This window comes from Trichomycterus rosablanca, chromosome 6 (assembly GCF_030014385.1).
Source record: "Trichomycterus rosablanca isolate fTriRos1 chromosome 6, fTriRos1.hap1, whole genome shotgun sequence".
Lineage (NCBI taxonomy): Eukaryota > Metazoa > Chordata > Actinopteri > Siluriformes > Trichomycteridae > Trichomycterus > Trichomycterus rosablanca.
Window position 1 is genome coordinate 7887766 of NC_085993.1, and position 19391 is coordinate 7907156.

Here is a 19391-nt window from a genome sequence, read left to right on the forward strand (position 1 = left end):
TGCAGCATCCTCTCAACCAGCTGCGTCACCTTACAGCCCTTAAGAGCAACAGATGCAATAAAATTAAGCGTTTCGTTATTGCACGGGAGTCGATTTGCCTGTTCAAAGAACCGATACGGGAAGTGAATCTTCCAAAATCGTCACTTTGTTTCGCTGGGTGACAGATGGAGCGGGGGCGCGCCGAGCTAAGACGGGGACGCGCCTCCGTCATCTCTGGTACGAGCGTGTCAGTTCATTTTGGTGTGACGATGCCGGACAGGTCGCAGTATGGGATAATAGCGAGCTGCGCAGGAGGACGGGGGAGACATGGCGACTCGGTACCGCCGCCTGCAGCGACTCGGTTATAGCTGACTAAATTACACGTAATAAACCGCGAGAATGAGTAACGGGACGCGCGTGAACTCGTCCCCGGCTGTGGCGGCGCACGCGGAGGGAGAGGATATAGAAGTGCTGGGGACTGAGGACGGAGATCAAGAACCCACTGAGGAGCAAGTGAGTGCAACACCTACATACTAACACCAACTGTACACACCTCCAATAAACACCTGCAGTCTTACCTTAACTCTACAATTAACTCTACAGCGTTATAGTAACTCTACAGCGTTACAGTAACTCTACACTGTTACAGTTACTCTACAGTGTTACATTCACTCTACACTGTTACATTAACTCTACAGTGTTACATTCACTCTACACAGTTACATTAACTCTACAGTGTTACATTAACTCTACAGTGTTACATTAACTCTACACAGTTACATTCACTCTAGTGTTACATTAACTCTACAGTGTTACATTAACTCTACACAGTTACATTAACTCTACAGTGTTACATTAACTCTACAGTGTTACATTCACTCTACACTGTTACATTAACTCTACAATGTTACATTAACTCTACACAGTTACATTAACTCTACAGTGTTACATTAACTCTACACAGTTACATTAACTCTACAGTGTTACATTCACTACACTGTTACATTAACTCTACAGTGTTACATTCACTCTACACTGTTACATTAACTCTACAGTGTTACATTCACTCTACAGTGTTACATTAACTCTATACTGTTACATTAACTCTACACTGTTACATTCACTCTACAGTGTTACATTAACTCTACACAGTTACATTCACTCTACACTGTTACATTAACTCTACAGTGTTACATTCACTCTACAGTGTTACATTCACTCTACACTGTTACATTAACTCTACAGTGTTACATTCACTCTACAGTGTTACATTAACTCTACACAGTTACATTAACTCTACAGTGTTACATTAACTCTACACTGTTACATTAACTCTACACTGTTACATTAACTCTAGTGTTACATTAACTCTACAGTATTACAGTTACTCTACAGTGTTACAGTTATTCTACAGTGTTACATTAACTCTACAGTGTTACAGTAACTCTACAGTGTTACAGAAACTCTACAGTATTAAAGTAACTCTACAGTGTTACATTAACTCTACAGTGTTACAGTAACTCTAGTGTTACAGAAACTCTACAGTTTTACATTAACTCTACAGCGTTACAGTAAATCTAGTGTTACAGAAACTCTACAGTGTTACAGAAACTCTACAGTGTTACAGAAACTCTACATCATTACAGTAACTCTACAGTGTTACAGTTACTCTACAGTGTTACAGTAACTACAGTATTACAGTTACTCTACAGCTTTAGTTACTCTACAGTGTTACATTAACTCTACAGTGTTATAGTTACTCTACAGTGTTACAGAAACTCAACAGTATTACAGTTACTCTACAGCTTTAGTTACTCTACAGTGTTACAGTAACTCTACAGTGTTACAGTTACTCTACAGCATTGCAGTTACTCTACACTTACATTAACTCTACAGTGTTACAGTTACTCTACAGCATTACAGTTACTCTACATTGTTACAGTTACTCTACAGTTTTACAGTTACTCTACACTGTTACAGTTACTCTACAGTTTTACAGTTACTCTACAGTTACATTAACTCTACAGTGTTACAGTTACTCTAAAGCGTTACAGTTACTCTACACTGTTACATTAACTCTACAGTGTTACAGTTACTCTGCAGCATTACAGTTACTCTACAGTGTTAAGATAAGATAAGATAAGATAAGACTTTATTGATCCCCTTAGGGAAATTAACTTGTTACAGCAGAATGAAGACAAGAATACAAGAAATGCAACTAAGTAAAAAATATTGCACACATAGTGTGTAGTTATTTACTCTATAAAATATATTGTGTAGAGATACGATACGTAAAAAGAAAAAACGCGAGAAAAAAAGACAAAAAGTAAAATAAACACACCAAAAGAAACAAGAAATATGGACCTGCTGTAACGGGCAGCCGCTCGCGCAGCGCAGAAACTCTACAGTCTTAACATTAACTTTAGTGTTACGTGAAAACATGACAATAGTGTTATTACTGTAATACCGCAGAGTTAATGTAACGCTATTGCTCTAGTGTTACAGTTACTCTACAGTGTTACAGAAACTCTACAGCCTTACAGTTACTCTACAGTCTTAACATTAACTTATTACATGAAAACTCTATAGTATTATCACTGTAATACTGTAGAGTTAATGCAACGCTTTTGCTCTAGTGTTACAGTTTAACTTTACCATGTTACATTAGCTCTACAATGTAAAATTAAACAAGCTGTAATATTTAATTCAGTTCTGTTTATTTATATGTTGTTAATACATACAGATACAGTATGCATTTAGTCCAGCTGATCAGTAGTTGTTAATGCATCAGTTGTTGAGAGCAAGCTGTTAATCCCATTGGTTCATGATTTGCTGAATTTGTTGAATAGCACTCTGTCAATCGAATCCAATGCTGTCTGACCACTGCAAAACACAATTCCAAATAAAACCTTGTAGTTTCACTCACGTCAAAGGTTTACTACACTTATAAGAAACGTATTTAACGGCCTTCTTGGAATTTTAAAACTCTTCATATGACTACCACTGTTTTCTTTTCGTGCCCATATAAATAGGGTTTGGGTTTCAATAAGGTTTGCACCCATTAAATGTACATGAAGAAAGTACCTAGGTTGAAAGAAAATATGTTAGATGTATTCCAAGAACCACCAAAACACATAAATTAAAAACTGCTAAACATGGGTGAAACTGCCCACAGTCAAGAGAGCTTTACATCACTGTAAGCTTATGGGATGCCATTACACATGTGAACAGTTTTCATTTGTATTAGCAGGTGTTTAGCTGAGCTAGGGGGTTTAAATGCATCACTAAAAGGGTAAATTAAACCTTTTGGGTTTTTTCCCTCTTCCTGTACTCCTGTACTACCTGACTTTAGTTTTAATCAAACCTGGTGGTTTTACTTACATAAACACCATTAAGCTAAAACAATTAGGTAGGTAGATAGATAGATTCAACTTTATTTTCATTGCCCAGTACAAGTACAAGGAAACGAAATGCAGTTAGCAGCTACCAGAAGTGCAAATAGTAGCACTGTGCAAGAAAACAGAGATATCAGTACACTTATATATCTATAATTAATACAATAATTATAACTATAACTAATACATGTATGGTATTAGTACAATTGTCTGTATTATCCTGTATTTATCTTACAAGTGTTTTCTTTTTCTTTTTCTCATGCAGAAGTGGAAATCTCTCTTTGATAAGGTAAAGCTTGTTGCTTCTTCTTCCTAATTTGAGGTTAACACGGATGTCCTTGGGTGGGTTTACAATTACTGACTGTAGGCCATCTGTTGCTCAGTACACCCACTGAATCCATTTATTAATCAAAAGTGACCCCAATAGGACCCCCATGGACCAGATAATGTTTGGCTGCCGGACCATTTTCATAACTAACTAATGGTAATGACATGGTAGAGTGTGTTGTACTGGTATGAGTGTTCCAGTGTTGTTGCGATTTTTAAACACTAAATGTCAATGCTGAGAGTAAAATACTGCTCCAACCCATAATATAAAGCCAGCAAAGTGGTGTGATCAGAAAGTGTATACTGATAAAAGACTAAAGGAAGATGACCACACATTGTATCTCTAACTGTCCACCTAAAACCAGCACTAACAGGGTATGTGTTCCTAATAAAGAGGGCAGTACGGTAATCCGAACAATACTGCTGCACCTGCTACACTCATATCAGAACAACACACAATACTGTTATTGTCATTACAGTGATGAGAATGGTTCTGCACCCAAACATCATCTTTTTTTTAATTAATAAACAGGGTTCATCAAACACAAACATGATGGCCTCCTGTGCTAAATGGACTACACAAGTTTCACCCATTGCGTCCTAAAATAGTGTGGGTGTGTCTGTGTGTGTGTGGATGTGTGCATACGTGTATGTGTGTGTGTGTATATGCCTGTGACCCTGACATTGATCCTTGAAAATGCAATTAATGCAGCCTGTAATCCGAATTACAGTTTCGGATAAAAAGAAAGTGACAGATGGAGAGTGGAGCCTCGTCCTGCCACAGCACCTGCTTGACCTTTAACCCCAACACACACACACACACACACACACATACATGTGCATACACACAACATACACATATAACACACCACACACGTGCATGCACACAGCATACACAAACACATTTAAATAAAATACACACGTGTACACACAACATACTCAAACACATTTAAATAACATACACACACGTGTACACACAACATACACAAACCCATTTAAATAACATACACACGACATACACATACACACATATAAATAACACACCTTACACACGTGTAAACACACAACATACACAAACACATTTAAATAACATACACACAACATACACATACACATTTAAATAACATACACACATGTGTAAACACACAACATACACAAACCCATTTAAATAACATACACATACGTGTACACACTACATACACACACATTTAAATAACATACACACAACATACACATACACACATAAATAACACACCTTACACACGTGTAAACACACAACATACACCAAAACATTTAAATAACATACACACAACATACACATACACACATATAAATAACACACCTTACACACGTGTAAACACACAACATACACAAACACATTTAAATAACATACACACAACATACACATACACATTTAAATAACATACACACAACATACACACATATAAATAACACACCTTACACATGTGTGAACACACAACATACACAAACACATTTAAATAACATACACACAACATACACATACACATTTAAATAACATACACACAACATACACACATATAAATAACACACCTTACACATGTGTAAACACAACATACACAAACACATTTAAATAACGTACACACAACATACACATACATAAATATAAATAACACACCTTACACATGTGTAAACACACAACATACACAAACACATTTAAATAACGTACACACAACATACACATACATACATATAAATAACATACACACATGTGTAAACACACAACATACACAAACACATTGAAATAACATACACACATGTGTAAACACACTACATACACAAACACATTTAAATAACATACACACAACATACACATACACACATATAAATAACACATTTTACACATGTGTAAACACACAACATACACAAACACATTTAAATAACATACACACATGTGTAAACACACAACATACACAAAAACACATATAACACACAACACATGTACAGACATGTACACCAATGCATGCACACAACATAAACACACAGCATACACAAACATATATAAATAACACACTCACATACACACAACATACCCAAACACACATATAAATAACACACCACAGACACATACACACAATCAGAATGTTTTCAATTCATTTATCTAGCCTGTGAGCCTAAGACTGAGGTTGTGACCCTGTGGGGCTGTAAATCTGATGCATTATGGGTTTTGTGGTCCTAAACTAAAGACCTAATGAAGCAGAAGAAGCTGAGTGAGTGGCATGAATAAACACAAATCAGCAAATGACACACAATCAGAAGAACTTTGGACACGCACATGCTTGCTTTATTTAGGACTTTAAATTAATTATAGTTAAGCTCAGTACTGGGTCATATCAGATATCATCAGTGAAGCCAAATCGTAAATCCAAACAGGCAAGTGGAACCATGGAACCATTAAACTCCAGAGCCTTCATACAGACCTTTTAAATGCTAAAGAATACTCTTATGGCCAAAATAATAGAAATTAAGTAACAAATGGAAAACACACAAATGTTCACAGCTGCAATAAAGAAAATGGACAGAACATGAAAACATGTTTACAACCCAGTTCTTAAAAAGGAAGAAAGACAGGGAAAAATAAACCAGTAAAACACACCAGCACTACATATACCAGCACAACACACCAGCACAACACATCAGCACTACATAAACCAGCACAACACACACTAGCATTATATAAACCAGCACTATACACACTAGCACTACATAGACCAGCCCTACATAAACCAGCACTACACATACTGCTACAACAAACATGACAACATACCACTAACAAATACAACACACATGACCAAAAGATGGTCCTGGGAAACTATTCTTGTCTAAATTGGGCTTACATGTGAATACCAGGTTTTTAGTTCTGGCTGCTTTCACAAAAGCAGTTTTAGTTTAATTCCTATTATCTGTTGTGGATTGTGGATCACCTGTTGTCTGATCGATAGACCTCTATAAGCTTGATTGTCTTCGGCTCAGTGAATACACTGTTATAGATAATTGAAAGTAAAATAAAGAAGGACAGGGGGACAGATAGACAGAAAGAGACACAAAAGAGGAGATAGGGAGACAGAAAGCAAAAGAAAAGAAGAAGATTATTCTGTGAGCTGTGAACCTCCTCACACAGCAGATACAGCATCCACCCACACGAGACAGGACATTGCTTTCCTTTGCTTTAAATAGATGGTGCTGATGAGAGGAATCTCCCATCTGTTTAGTGTGAAAACTGTTAAGGAGTATGATGATGATAAATGCAGGATGAAGAACTGGAGGAACCTCTCTGTTTCTGCTGAGGAAGTTCTGCTACTTATCCATCACTCTCTGTGATATTTTACATTGTTTTTTGTAATGTTTTTCTGATTACTTTTTTGTTGGATAAAGTGTCCAGGACAGGCCTTTTTTCCTTTTATGCGTGATGCCAGTTGAATATACCCAATTCCCCTGTGCACTGTGGTGAAGTCTGCTGGCTGCTTGACTCCCATGCTGGTTAAGTAGGGAATCTGGCTGGCACATCCCCTATTCAAACTTAGGTGAAGCCGTGATACTCCAGAAATGGGCAGTTGTGTTTGTTAAGCATTCAGCCAGATTGGTAGCTCTGCTAAAACTCAAACACAAGACAGGAGACTTGGTAGCAGTAGGATTGGATATTAGACTATAAGACTATAGTGCCATTTGAGTACCTGGGCTTTCTGTTTTTTGAAATTCAGTTTATATGTAGGTGGATATTACTGGTTGTTGTTGTTGTTGTGTGTGTGTGTGTGTGTGTTGTAAGACATTGCATTCATTGAGATCACAGCTACATTCCTTCTGTATCTTTCAGCTTCATTTAGAACATCCAGGTGGACTGCTGACACACACACACACACACCTATAGCTAAACAGTACTCTTGTGTTTTTTTCACCACACATACTTGAAATTGACTTGAGTTTACAATATAAATATGCTTTCTGGCAAACTTGGCGGCAGCAGTCTGTTTGAAGGCCTCTCCTGTTTGTGTGCTAATTTGCACAAAGTGAGGTCTATAAAAACACTGTTTAATAGTTTGGTGTGGAGAAACTCTACCAGCCTACACAGAGCCCTGATTTCAACCACAGTAAAACATTCTGCCTGACCTAATAAATGCTATATTGACTAAGTGAACACAGTTGTTCATGACATCAGTTCAAAAGTTTAACGACCACCTGTCGTGGAGATTCATGGTGTGGCTCATTTTAAAAAATCGTGTCCTTCTTCCTTTCCCAAATTTCCCAAAGGGGCATGGAGGTGCAGATGATTGACATGTTATTTCTTCTTAACAGACAGTCACCTGTGATTCGCTGAGCATTAATTCTCTCTGGGTGGGAGTATTTCTTATATATTACCATTTATCTCTCACAGATTTGTTAACTCCTCTGTTTGGCAACCTGCTTTTTCTTTGGAACCGTGATCCCGGGCTCGGTCTGGTCTGGTTTTCCGCTGGTGTGGATGCCAGCATACCTTTATCTTGTTATAGGAACCTGGCCAAAGCTGTGGTGCTTTCGGGCTTCACAACAGAACCACCCATAGGTGGCGTAATGTTGGGCCTGAGCTGCACTATTTGGTTTTTGTTATTTTTGTTATCTGTTTCATGTTGTTTCTGTTATTTTAGCCATTTTACTTTTTTTGCCACAGTATTGTTCTTCTTTGGTTAAGCATCCTGCACTTGGATTCATTTTCAGTTTTTGCAGGTGTGGCGCTTCAGTGCAGAGGTACAGAATAAATGCTGTCATAGCCAATGATTTTGCTGCAACAAGTTTAAATAAATGATCACGGTTTTGGTTTGTTTCTTTGTTTATTAGGATTTTAACATCATGTTTTACACTTTGGTTACATTCATGACAGGAATGGTAGTTACTCATTACACAAGATTCATCAGTTCACAAGGATATATCGAACACAGTCATGGACAATTTAGTGTCTCCAGTTCACCTCACTTGCATGTCTTTGGACTGTGGGAGGAAATCGGAGCACCCGGAGGAAACCCACGCGGACACACAGAGAATGCGCACACTCCACACAGAAATAACTTGGACCTCCCCACATGGGGATCGAACCCAGGACCTTCTTGCTGTGAGGCCGCCCTAATGGTTTTGGAATGTGATGTCTGACCAGCTCTGGGTCAGCTGTGTACTTTTGTCTGCATTTTAAATTAAAGTTTTTTCTCATGTTTTTGTCATGTTTTCTGCCTTTGTTGGCAGATGGCGACACTAGAAAAACATGGGTCACAGAGTCTGGCTTTGTATATCAATAATGTATGAATCAAATTGGCTTTTTGGATCCAGGATTTACTCTGATTGGCATGAGATCTACAATGACACGTTCACAGCTACAACTTTGATTGGTGAATATTTGCTTTGAAATTGTACTTAATACTTTACAGACATTTTGTCAATCAAATGTACAAATACAAAATGAAATGACTTAAATCTGCCTGAATCACAGCTTCTACAGGAGGCATGAAGGGTTCAGGATCTGTTGCTTCTGTTGTTCCTCCAGATGGAAATGTTGAAAGTGTTTCAGATGGTGCCCTTTAATTCCCCTCGACCCCTTTCACTTAACTAAATACAATCAGGAGCCTTTAAACACCCCTCACCCACCCCTCAGTCCCTCAGATCCCCCTATTAAAACCATAAATCTTTCAGAAGAATAAAAAGACTGACCTGCAGGACTGAGGCCTGTTCAGCTCCATCTGAGAAAAGAAAGAATAAAAAGAAAGAAAAATTACTAGTGTTCTTTTACTCCTGAATTTAAAAAATAAATAATAAGATGAAATTGAATAAAATGTAGTGATAGAAACAACAGTGCTTCAGTATTTGTTTCTAAATGTTATGCTTAAATATTCTCTCCTGTACAAAATAGGCCATGTTCAACATGGCAAAACTTTAAAGCTTTAATGGTCTGACATTAAATCATAAGTCATCTGAGAACTGGCAAGAATTCAACAAATACACCACAGAGACATTGACCACTTAATCCCTGTGTCAATATTTGCTGCTTAACTTTTGACTTTTTAAATTTTATTTTCAAGTTTTACCATTTAATCATCCTGGTCAGGGTCACAGTGGGTCCATTTTTCCCAGAATCACTGGGTGCAATGCAGCAGCTCACCCTGGACAGAACGCCAGTCCAAGGATTGCATTACCCGCATGTCATTTTACTTTGTGCAGTAGCCTCCTGATTTCTCATTAGGGATTAGGGTTGATTGTAGCTGCTGACTTTGTGTGCCCATACAAATAGGACAGGTTTGATTGCAACAATTACATGAAAAAAGTCTCTTTTCCAAGGTCAGAAAGAAAATCCAAACTGGTATGTAAGAAGATTTGTCTGGATGGTTAGATATAATCCAAGACCCTTCAATCCATGGATTAATTCTGAGCATCCAGAAAAAAATCATGTTCCTAGCTTAAGGTGACAGTTCAGGGTTTTTATTCAGTCATAGAAAAAACAGTTGTAGAAATAATTAGTTCTGCTGTGAAGAAAGTGTTTGTGTTGTCTGTGTTGATATTTGACTTCAACTGTGTAATATTTGACTATTAAGGGTGTTGTTTACACTGGTGTATGTCACAAGACTCGAGGAGGGGAAATGGTCCAAAAATCTCCAATCCTCTCTCAATAAACCCACATTAACATAATAAAGCACACACATGGGGTGGGGTCAGGGTGAGGAGGGGTCTCCTCGTATAACATCTGCTCTAGTGAAGTGCACTAGATGACAGACCCTTTCTAGAAAGATGATTCCGTCATTAATAATGTAGTTTTTGTGACACTGAAAGCTTTTTTTTCCCCTGACTGTTCCTAATCCACCACATTCTACTGATTATAGCCCTGCGTAGATTAATACTTTCTGCCACGCAGGTTTTCTCCAGGCTCTTCGATTTCCTTTCAACCATCAAATCATGCAGAAGGTGGATTGGCTTCTTTAAATGACCTTTTATTTGTGCATTCCTGCTTTGCTTCCAGAGACTAAATGTCAGTGTATGAAGTAAATTTTTGGTGATGTCTGGTGGCGTGTAAAATAAGTGGTACTCTACACATGCACATCATTTAAGATCGGATAACTTGTGGGCGGCACTGTGGCCAAGTGGGTAGCACTGTCGCCCTACAGCAAGAAGGTCCTGGGTTTGATCCCCAGGTGGGGTGGTCCAGGTCCTTTCTGTGCGGAGTTTGCATGTTCTACCTGTGTCTGCAGGGGTTTCCTCTGGGTGCTCCAGTTTCCGCCCACAATCCAAAGACATGCAAGTGAGGTGAATTGGAGATACAAAATTGTCCATGACTGTGTTTGGTATTAAAACTTGTGAACTGATTAATCTTGTGTATCGAGTAACTACCGTTTCTGTCATGAATGTAACCAAAGTGTAAAACATGACATTAAAATCCCAATAAAACAAACAAACATTGGATTACTTGTAGCGTGCATGTAAACAAAGATTTTCATCAGATTTAAGAGTGATGCATTTAATAGGATTGGAGAAAATCTTTGACCCTCAGTGCTTAAACTGGAGAAAAAAGTGTCGGTACTCTGCTTATTCACATGTTGGCATGTGTATCAGCCAGTATAAGCAAATCATGCAGTATTACAACCTTAATTAACATTACTTAGACTAGTATTAATATTACTCATCTTGTAATAGTCGTGTAGAGAGAATGAGAACAGGTGAGCATCACCTAGTGCCTCCTGGGTAATGGAGTTTATATACAGTACAGTCATGAATCACCCGAAAGTTGATATGAAGAGAGCAAAAAAGAGGGTGCAAGAAAAAGTCATGATACACCCAAAAGTAAAACACATGAGTGCTGGTACTGTGTACCAGTGAGTACCAGTCCAATTCCAGCACTACCCACCCCCCTCATATTACTACATTATTATATTATCTCTCTCTCTCTCACACACACACACACACTTGTGCAGAGAAGCTTGTTGAATATTTAGCATTATGCTGATAAGGTTGTGAAGAGCAAGACATCTCTATTATTCTGGGATTATCATGGATCTTAAGGATGAGAGATTTGCATACAGAAGTAACACAGTAACACTGACAAATGCTGGGAGTAAGGTCTGATTTGATGGGATGAGATCTGATCGGGGGGTGTAAGCTCTGATTTTAGAGGTATGTAGGTCTGATTTGGGGGGTGTAAGCTCTGATTTTAGAGGTATGTAGGTATGATTTGGGGGGTGTAAGCTCTGATTTTAGAGGTATGTAGGTATGATTTGGGGTTTTATAAACTCTGATTTTAGAGGCATGTAGGTCTGATTTGGGGGGTGTAAGCTCTGATTTTAGAGGTATGTAGGTATGATTTGGGGTTTTATAAACTCTGATTTTAGAGGTATGTAGGTCTGATTTGTGGGGGTGTAAGCTCTGATTTTAGAGACATGTAGGTCTGATTTGGGGGTGTATCTCTGATTTTGGAGGTATGTAGGTCTGATTTGTGGGGGTGTAAGCTCTGATTTTAGAGGCATATAGGTCTGATTTGGGGGTGTAAGCTCTGATTTTAGAGGCATGTAGGTCTGATTTGGGGGTGTATCTCTGATTTTGGAGGTATGTAGGTCTGATTTGTGGGGGTGTAAGCTCTGATTTTAGAGGTATGTAGGTATGATTTGGGGTTGTATAAACTCTGATTTTAGAGGCATGTAGGTCTGATTTGGGGGGTGTAAGCTCTGATTTTAGAGGCATATAGGTCTGATTTGGGGGTGTATCTCTGATTTTGGAGGTATGTAGGTCTGATTTGTGGGGGTGTAAGCTCTGATTTTAGAGGTATGTAGGTATGATTTGGGGTTGTATAAACTCTGATTTTGGAGGTATGTAGGTCTGATTTGTGGGGGTGTAAGCTCTGATTTTAGAGGCATGTAGGTCTGATTTGGGGGGTGTAAGCTCTGATTTTAGAGGCATGTAGGTCTGATTTGGGGGTGTATCTCTGATTTTGGAGGTATGTAGGTCTGATTTGTGGGGGTGTAAGCTCTGATTTTAGAGGCATGTAGGTCTGATTTGGGGGGTGTAAGCTCTGATTTTAGAGGCATGTAGGTCTGATTTGGGGGTGTATCTCTGATTTTGGAGGTATGTAGGTCTGATTTGTGGGGGTGTAAGCTCTGATTTTAGAGGTATGTAGATCTGATTTGGGAGTGTGTAAGCTCTGATTTTAGAGGTATGTAGATCTGATTTGGGAGTGTGTAAGCTCTGATTTTAGAGGTATGTAGATCTGATTTGGGAGTGTGTAAGCTCTGATTTTGGAGGTATGTAGGTCTGATTTGTGGGGGTGTAAGCTCTGATTTTAGAGGTATGTAGGTCTGATTTGTGGGGGTGTAAGCTCTGATTTTAGAGGTATGTAGATCTGATTTGTGGAAGTGTAAGCTCTGATTTTAGAGGTATGTAGATCTGATTTGGGAGTGTGTAAGCTCTGATTTTGGAGGTATGTAGGTCTGATTTGTGGGGGTGTAAGCTCTGATTTTAGAGGTATGTAGGTCTGATTTGTGGGGGTGTAAGCTCTGATTTTAGAGGTATGTAGATCTGATTTGGGGGGGTATAAGCTCTGATTTTAGAGGTATGTAGATTTGATTTGTGGGGGGTATAAGCTCTGATTTTAGAGGCATGTAGGTCTGATTTGTGGGGGTGTAAGCTCTGATTTTAGAGGCATGTAGGTCTGATTTGGGGGGTGTAAGCTTTGATTTTAGAGCCATGTAGGTCTGATTTGGGAGTGTGTAAGCTCTGATTTTAGAGGCATGTAGGTCTGATTTGTGGGGGTGTAAGCTCTGATTTTAGAGGTATGTAGATTTTATTTGTGGGGGGTATAAGCTCTGATTTTAGAGGTACGTAGATCTGATTTGGGAGTGTGTAAGCTCTGATTTTAGAGGTATGTAGATTTTATTTGTGGGGGGTATAAGCTCTGATTTTAGAGGTACGTAGATCTGATTTGGGAGTGTGTAAGTTCTGATTTTAGAGGTATGTAGATTTTATTTGTGGGGGGTATAAGCTCTGATTTTAGAGGCATGTAGGTCTGATTTGGGGAGTGTAAGCTCTGATTTTAGAGGTATGTAGATTTTATTTGTGGGGGGTATAAGCTCTGATTTTAGAGGCATGTAGGTCTGATTTGGGGGTGTATCTCTGATTTTAGAGGTATGTAGATCTGATTTGGGAGTGTGTAAGTTCTGATTTTAGAGGTATGTAGATTTTATTTGTGGGGGGTATAAGCTCTGATTTTAGAGGCATGTAGGTCTGATTTGGGGGTGTATCTCTGATTTTAGAGGTATGTAGATCTGATTTGTGGGGGTGTAAGCTCTGATTTTGGAGGTACGTAGATCTGATTTGGGGGGTATAAGCTCTGATTTTAGAGGTATGTAGATTTGATTTGTGGGGGGTATAAGCTCTGATTTTAGAGGCATGTAGGTCTGATTTGCGGAGTGTAAGCTCTGATTTTAGAGGTATGTAGATCTGATTTGGCGGGGTATAAGCTCTGATTTTAGAGGCATGTAGGTCTGATTTGGGGGGTGTAAGCTCTGATTTTAGAGGCATGTAGGTCTGATTTGGGGAGTGTAAGCTCTGATTTTGGAGGTAAGTAGGTAGTATTTGTGGGGTGTAAGTTCTGATTTTAGAGGTATGTAGGTCTGATTTGTTGGGTGTGTAAGCTCTGATTTTAGAGGTATGTAGGTCTGATTTGTGGGGTGTGTAAGCTCAGATTTTTAGAGGTATGTAGGTCTGATTTGTGGGGTGTGTAAGCTCAGATTTTTAGAGGTATGTAGGTCTGATTTGTGGGGTGTGTAAGCTCTGGTTTTAGAGGTATGTAGATCTGATTTGGGGGGTGGAAGCTCTGGTTTTAGAGGTATGTAGATCTGATTTGGGGGGGTGGAAGCTCTGATTTTAGAAATGTGGTGTGAAAGGTCTGAGAGCGTGTGAGGTCTCATTTAGAGGGAGTGGGTGGGGTCTGATTTGGGTGGTGTGTAATGTGTAGTCCAGGGTGGTGTAAGGTCTGATTTGGGTGTAAGCTCTGATTTGGAGAGTCGTGAGAGAGAGAGAGAGAGAGCAGTAGATGGAATAAGAGATGTAAGCTAAGCAGCAGAAGGAACAATCTGGTGTTGGTGCGTGTGTGAGGGATTTGCTGGCTTGTGTGTGTGTGTGTGTGTGTGTGTGTTATTGCTATTTGACCACAGGAGTTATAAGGTCAAAAGCCATAAAGCCACTGAAAAGCTGCTTTCTTTACTATTTATTATGACAACACGCACACACACACACACACAATGCTGTACAAAACAACATGGTTTTCAGACCTTGTTTCTGTTCTCTCTTTCAGCCGTGTTCTCCATGTGTCCATGTGTAAACATATGCAAGCAGTGAGTTGGCTGCCCTAAATTAGATTAGATTCAACTTTATTGTCATTGTGCAAAGTACAAGTACAGAGCCAACGACATGCAGTAGAATCTAACTAGAAGTGCAAGATTGACCAGGATAAGTGAAACTGAGGAGAGATATGTACAGTAGTTGGCCCTTGGTATGATTGATCAAGTGAATGTGCGAGTGTGTGTCACATGGCGATGGATGACACGGCCTTGCATGTTTTCTAGTGGTGTTAAACCCACTGCAGCCTTGAGTTCTACTGTAAAATGAATCCTTTATTTAGTTCTTAAACCGATAGTTGAACTGTTTGCTGATGTTGAGAGGTCCAGTAATCTGTTATTACATGTATGATATTTTATGATAAAAAATAATATAATACTGTATATATAAATAATGTAAATAATATTTCATGTGTGTTTTGTGTGCAGTATGACCCGGAGGGTTCGGGGTTCATCAGTGCAGAGCGTTTACGGGATCTACTCGACACTCACGGGTCTGAACTCGATACACATAAACTGGAGGTTCTGCTGGCACTGGCTAACGGAAACTCTGAAGGAAAAATCCGTTACCAAGACTTCATCAACCTGGTGAGTCCTGCATAGACTACATTACCCACAATGCTCACAGGAAAAGTGTTACTGTGCAGATGTGGAACTGTATTACCTAAAACTTTTTCATTGCCAGATGTCCTTTATCCCCAGCATCTAGCAGCATTTTTTCAGCTCTCTATGAATAGTAACTGGGAGCTAGACCTACTCACCCAACATCAGCATCTGACTTCTCTAATGCTGTTGCGGCTAGATGGAAAGAAATCCATGCAGTCATGTTCCAAAATCTAGTATAAAGCTTTTCAATAGATGATTGTATTGTTACCATTCCTACTGTCCTCCACCATGGCTAATACTGACCATCACCATTGCAGAGGTGAGAAAATCATTAATGTAGTGGACTTCTGTAGCTACACCTGTTGTCCTCTACCAAAGCTAGTAAAGTAGTGGTACAGTTATAATAGGAAATATTCACTCTCTCACTTTGAGGGTATAATGTTGATGTGTAACAGTCTCAGTAAACAGCAGCTTCTGATGTCCCTTATCCCCAGCACCTAGCAACATTTTTTCCAGCTCTCAGCCCCATTCACTATCTCTGGAATGAATTGGAATGGTAACTGGGAGCTAGACCTACTCACCCAACATCAGCATCTGACTTTTCTAATGCTGTTGTGGCTAGATGGAAAGAAATCCATGCAGTCATGTTCCAAAATCTAGTATAAAGCTTTTCAATAAGTGATTCTCTGTATCATGTGCTGTAGGCTCTGAATCAGTGCTGCACAAAACAATACAGGAAGAATGAGGAGCATTCAGTGGGGGGTCCATGTGGGTTTTTGGGGGGAGAGAGGGGCCTTAGTATTTATTGTCCCCTATAAAGCACCTGCTGTGAACACAAACTGCTTAGCAAAACACAAGAGGAACAGAAAGAGCTGCATTGTGGGACAAGAGCTGCATTGTGGGTAGTGTCTCAGGGCAGAAAGCTGTGTGTAGTACAGTCTTATGTTTGAGGATGTAGTGACATTTGGTAAACGTGAAGTTTGTTGAAGTACTCTGGAGCCCATTTGGTGATGTTTTTGTAATCACAAAAGCATGTTAGTTATTTTAAGCAGTGCCCTTTGAGGGTGTTGAAGGTTTTCACCAGTCACAATTGCACTTTACACACAAATATTTTTACAGGTTCTCTAAATCCTTTAATGATGTTATGCATTATAGAGGGTGAAATACCTAAAATCATTTCAGTCGCTTGTTAAGGGATGTTGTTTTTAAATTGTTGGGTTATTTGCTATTTAGTAGCAAACCTTGACCCATTTTCACATGAAGGGCCACATGGAGCTTAATGTGGGTCTCTGTACGCAATACAACTCTGTGTGGGAACCCAAGACTGGCAAGTAGGGCTGGGCGATATGGATCAAAAATAATATCTCGATATTTTTTCGCTGAACGGCGATATGCGATATATATCTCGATATTTTTTTATCCCATAAAAAAAAGACACTTCTTTTTTTTTTAAAATATTTATTGAATATTTGAATGAACAACTAGCTCCGCTAATTATGGACAGTCTAATGTAGATATATTTCTAATAAGGTCTAAGAAAGGGTCCCAAACTTTGTAAAATTTGCTTACTGAGCCATTCCTAAGATGCCTAATTTTTTCCAGCTTCATTACATAAACAATCTCTCTAATCCACATAGTATGTGAAGGAGGTATAGGTGATTTCCACTTAAGCAATAACAATCTCCTGGCAAGGAGAGTGACAAAAGATATCAAATCGGCCTCTGTAGAAGAAACCGGGGCTGATATAGGAACAAAAAGACACTTCTGAGACAAAGCTACATGTTCCAAATTTTTTACTGGCACTTTTATTAAAATTCATGCTGGGGAAGCTTCACACAAGAACTATTTTTACTTAAAAAAAAGAGCTATTCTAAGAAAAAGAAAGTTGTTTCTAAGGTATCTCCTGTCGTGTAATGTAAACGTTTTTTCAAAAATCCACCCAAACGTTTTCTCAAAAATCCACCCAAACGTTTTCTTAACAGTTGAGGGAATTTTTGGCTAGATTGTTGGGAATGGTTGGGTGAATTGTTGAGGGAACATTTGGGTGGATTGTTGAGGGAACATTTGGGTGGATTGTTAAGGGAACGTTTGGGTGAATTGTTGAAAACCCAAAGGTTTTCTCAACGATCCACCCAACCATTACCAAAACAATTCACCCAACCATTCCCAACAATCTACCCAAGCATTCCCTCAACGTTCCCCCCTCACGTCCCCCCCTCACGTTCCCTCAACGTTCCCCCCTCACGTCCCCCCCTCACGTTCCCTCAACGTTCCCCCCTCACGTTCCCCCCTCACGTTCCCCCACGAATGTTTCCGCACGAACGTTCCCTCAACGTTCCTTCACAAATGTTCCCCCAACGTTCCCCCCGAACGTTCCCTCAACGTTCCTTCACGAACGTCCCCCCAACGTTTCCCCATGAACGTTCCCCCAACGTTCCCTCAACGTTCCTTCACGAACGTTCCCCCAACGTTCCCCCCGAACGTTCCCCCAACGTTCCTTCACGAACATTCCCCCAACGTTCCCCCGTGAACGTTCCCCCAACGTTTCCACACGAACGTTTCCACACGAACGTTCCCCCAACGTTCCCCCACGAACGTTCCCTCAATGTTCCTTCACAAACGTTTCCCCAATGTTCCCCCCCGAACGTTCCCCCAACGTTCCCCCACGAACGTTCCCTCAATGTTCCTTCACGAACGTTTCCACCCAAACGTTCCCTCAATGTTCCCCCCGAACGTTCCCCCAACGTTCCCTCACGAACGTTCCCTCAACGTTCCCCCTCAACATTTATTTGTTGTTTAATTGCTGTTTGCTCCTTGTTTACTGCAGAGTTAGTTCATGCAGTTGTATTAATTTTTGCTTGTTTATTGGCCAAGAACAAGAAATACTATAATAGAAGATAAATAAATAAATGAGTCTCGGACGTAGGGCGAACATCCAGTATAAACTAACACGACCACGTACAACATCCAGTACAGAAATCACTCCCCATAATGTTTTTTACAGACATAGCAAATATCTATACATGCACATCACATATACAAACACAAGAGTCAGAACAACAGGAGATGCACCGTTACGTTATTATTACTGTTTATAACACTTGTGCTTGATTTACACTGTTTAAATATGAAGTAAATACGTGCATGTCAGCGCGTGCATCAGAATCAGAATCAGAATCAGAATCGGGCTTTATTGGCCAAGTATGCTCACACATACAAGGAATTTGTTTTTGGTTACACAGATGCTTGCAGTGCACGAAAAAAATACAGTAAAGACAATCTTATTCACACAGCTCACTCTCTCTAACACACACATTCATACCTGTAAACATAGAAAACATTGTAAACATTTAGCATGTGCAATTTACATTGTAATTTTAAAAAGGTGCAGTTTTGTGCAATATAAAAACTATAGAAAATATAAAAATATATAAATATGAATGGAAGTAAAGGTGAAAATCCTGTGTATGCCATTACATAAATGAAATAGGTAGTTTTTGATGTGCAAGTGTCCCGAGTATTAACAGTACAGTAGTGTTCAATTGTTCATGAGCGTAATGGAGTTTGGATAAAAGCTTCTCTGTAGCCTGGTCGTTCGGGTCTTCATGTGGCTGAAGCGTCGGCCTGATGGAAGGCACCAAAACAGGTGATGGCCAGGGTGAGACGGGTCAGTGATGATTTTCTCTGCACGCTTCCTGGTTCTGGAGGC

General features: G+C 39.5%; 1 protein-coding gene across 2 annotated transcripts in view; it reads left to right on the forward strand.

The window, feature by feature from the left end:
- The first annotated feature begins 306 nt into the window (after window positions 1–306).
- Window positions 307–19391, forward strand: part of rhbdl3 (rhomboid, veinlet-like 3 (Drosophila)) — a 33699-nt gene continuing 14614 nt past the window's right edge. The window contains exons 1-3 of one of the 2 annotated variants that reach the window (XM_062996566.1): window positions 307–492; window positions 3640–3663; window positions 15506–15664. In XM_062996566.1, the coding sequence (XP_062852636.1) occupies window positions 379–492; window positions 3640–3663; window positions 15506–15664 (297 nt within the window). In that variant the 5' untranslated portion in view covers window positions 307–378. Of the gene's footprint in view, window positions 493–3639; window positions 3664–15505; window positions 15674–19391 lie in introns of both variants that reach the window. The other variant, XM_062996568.1, reaches the window with a different exon arrangement.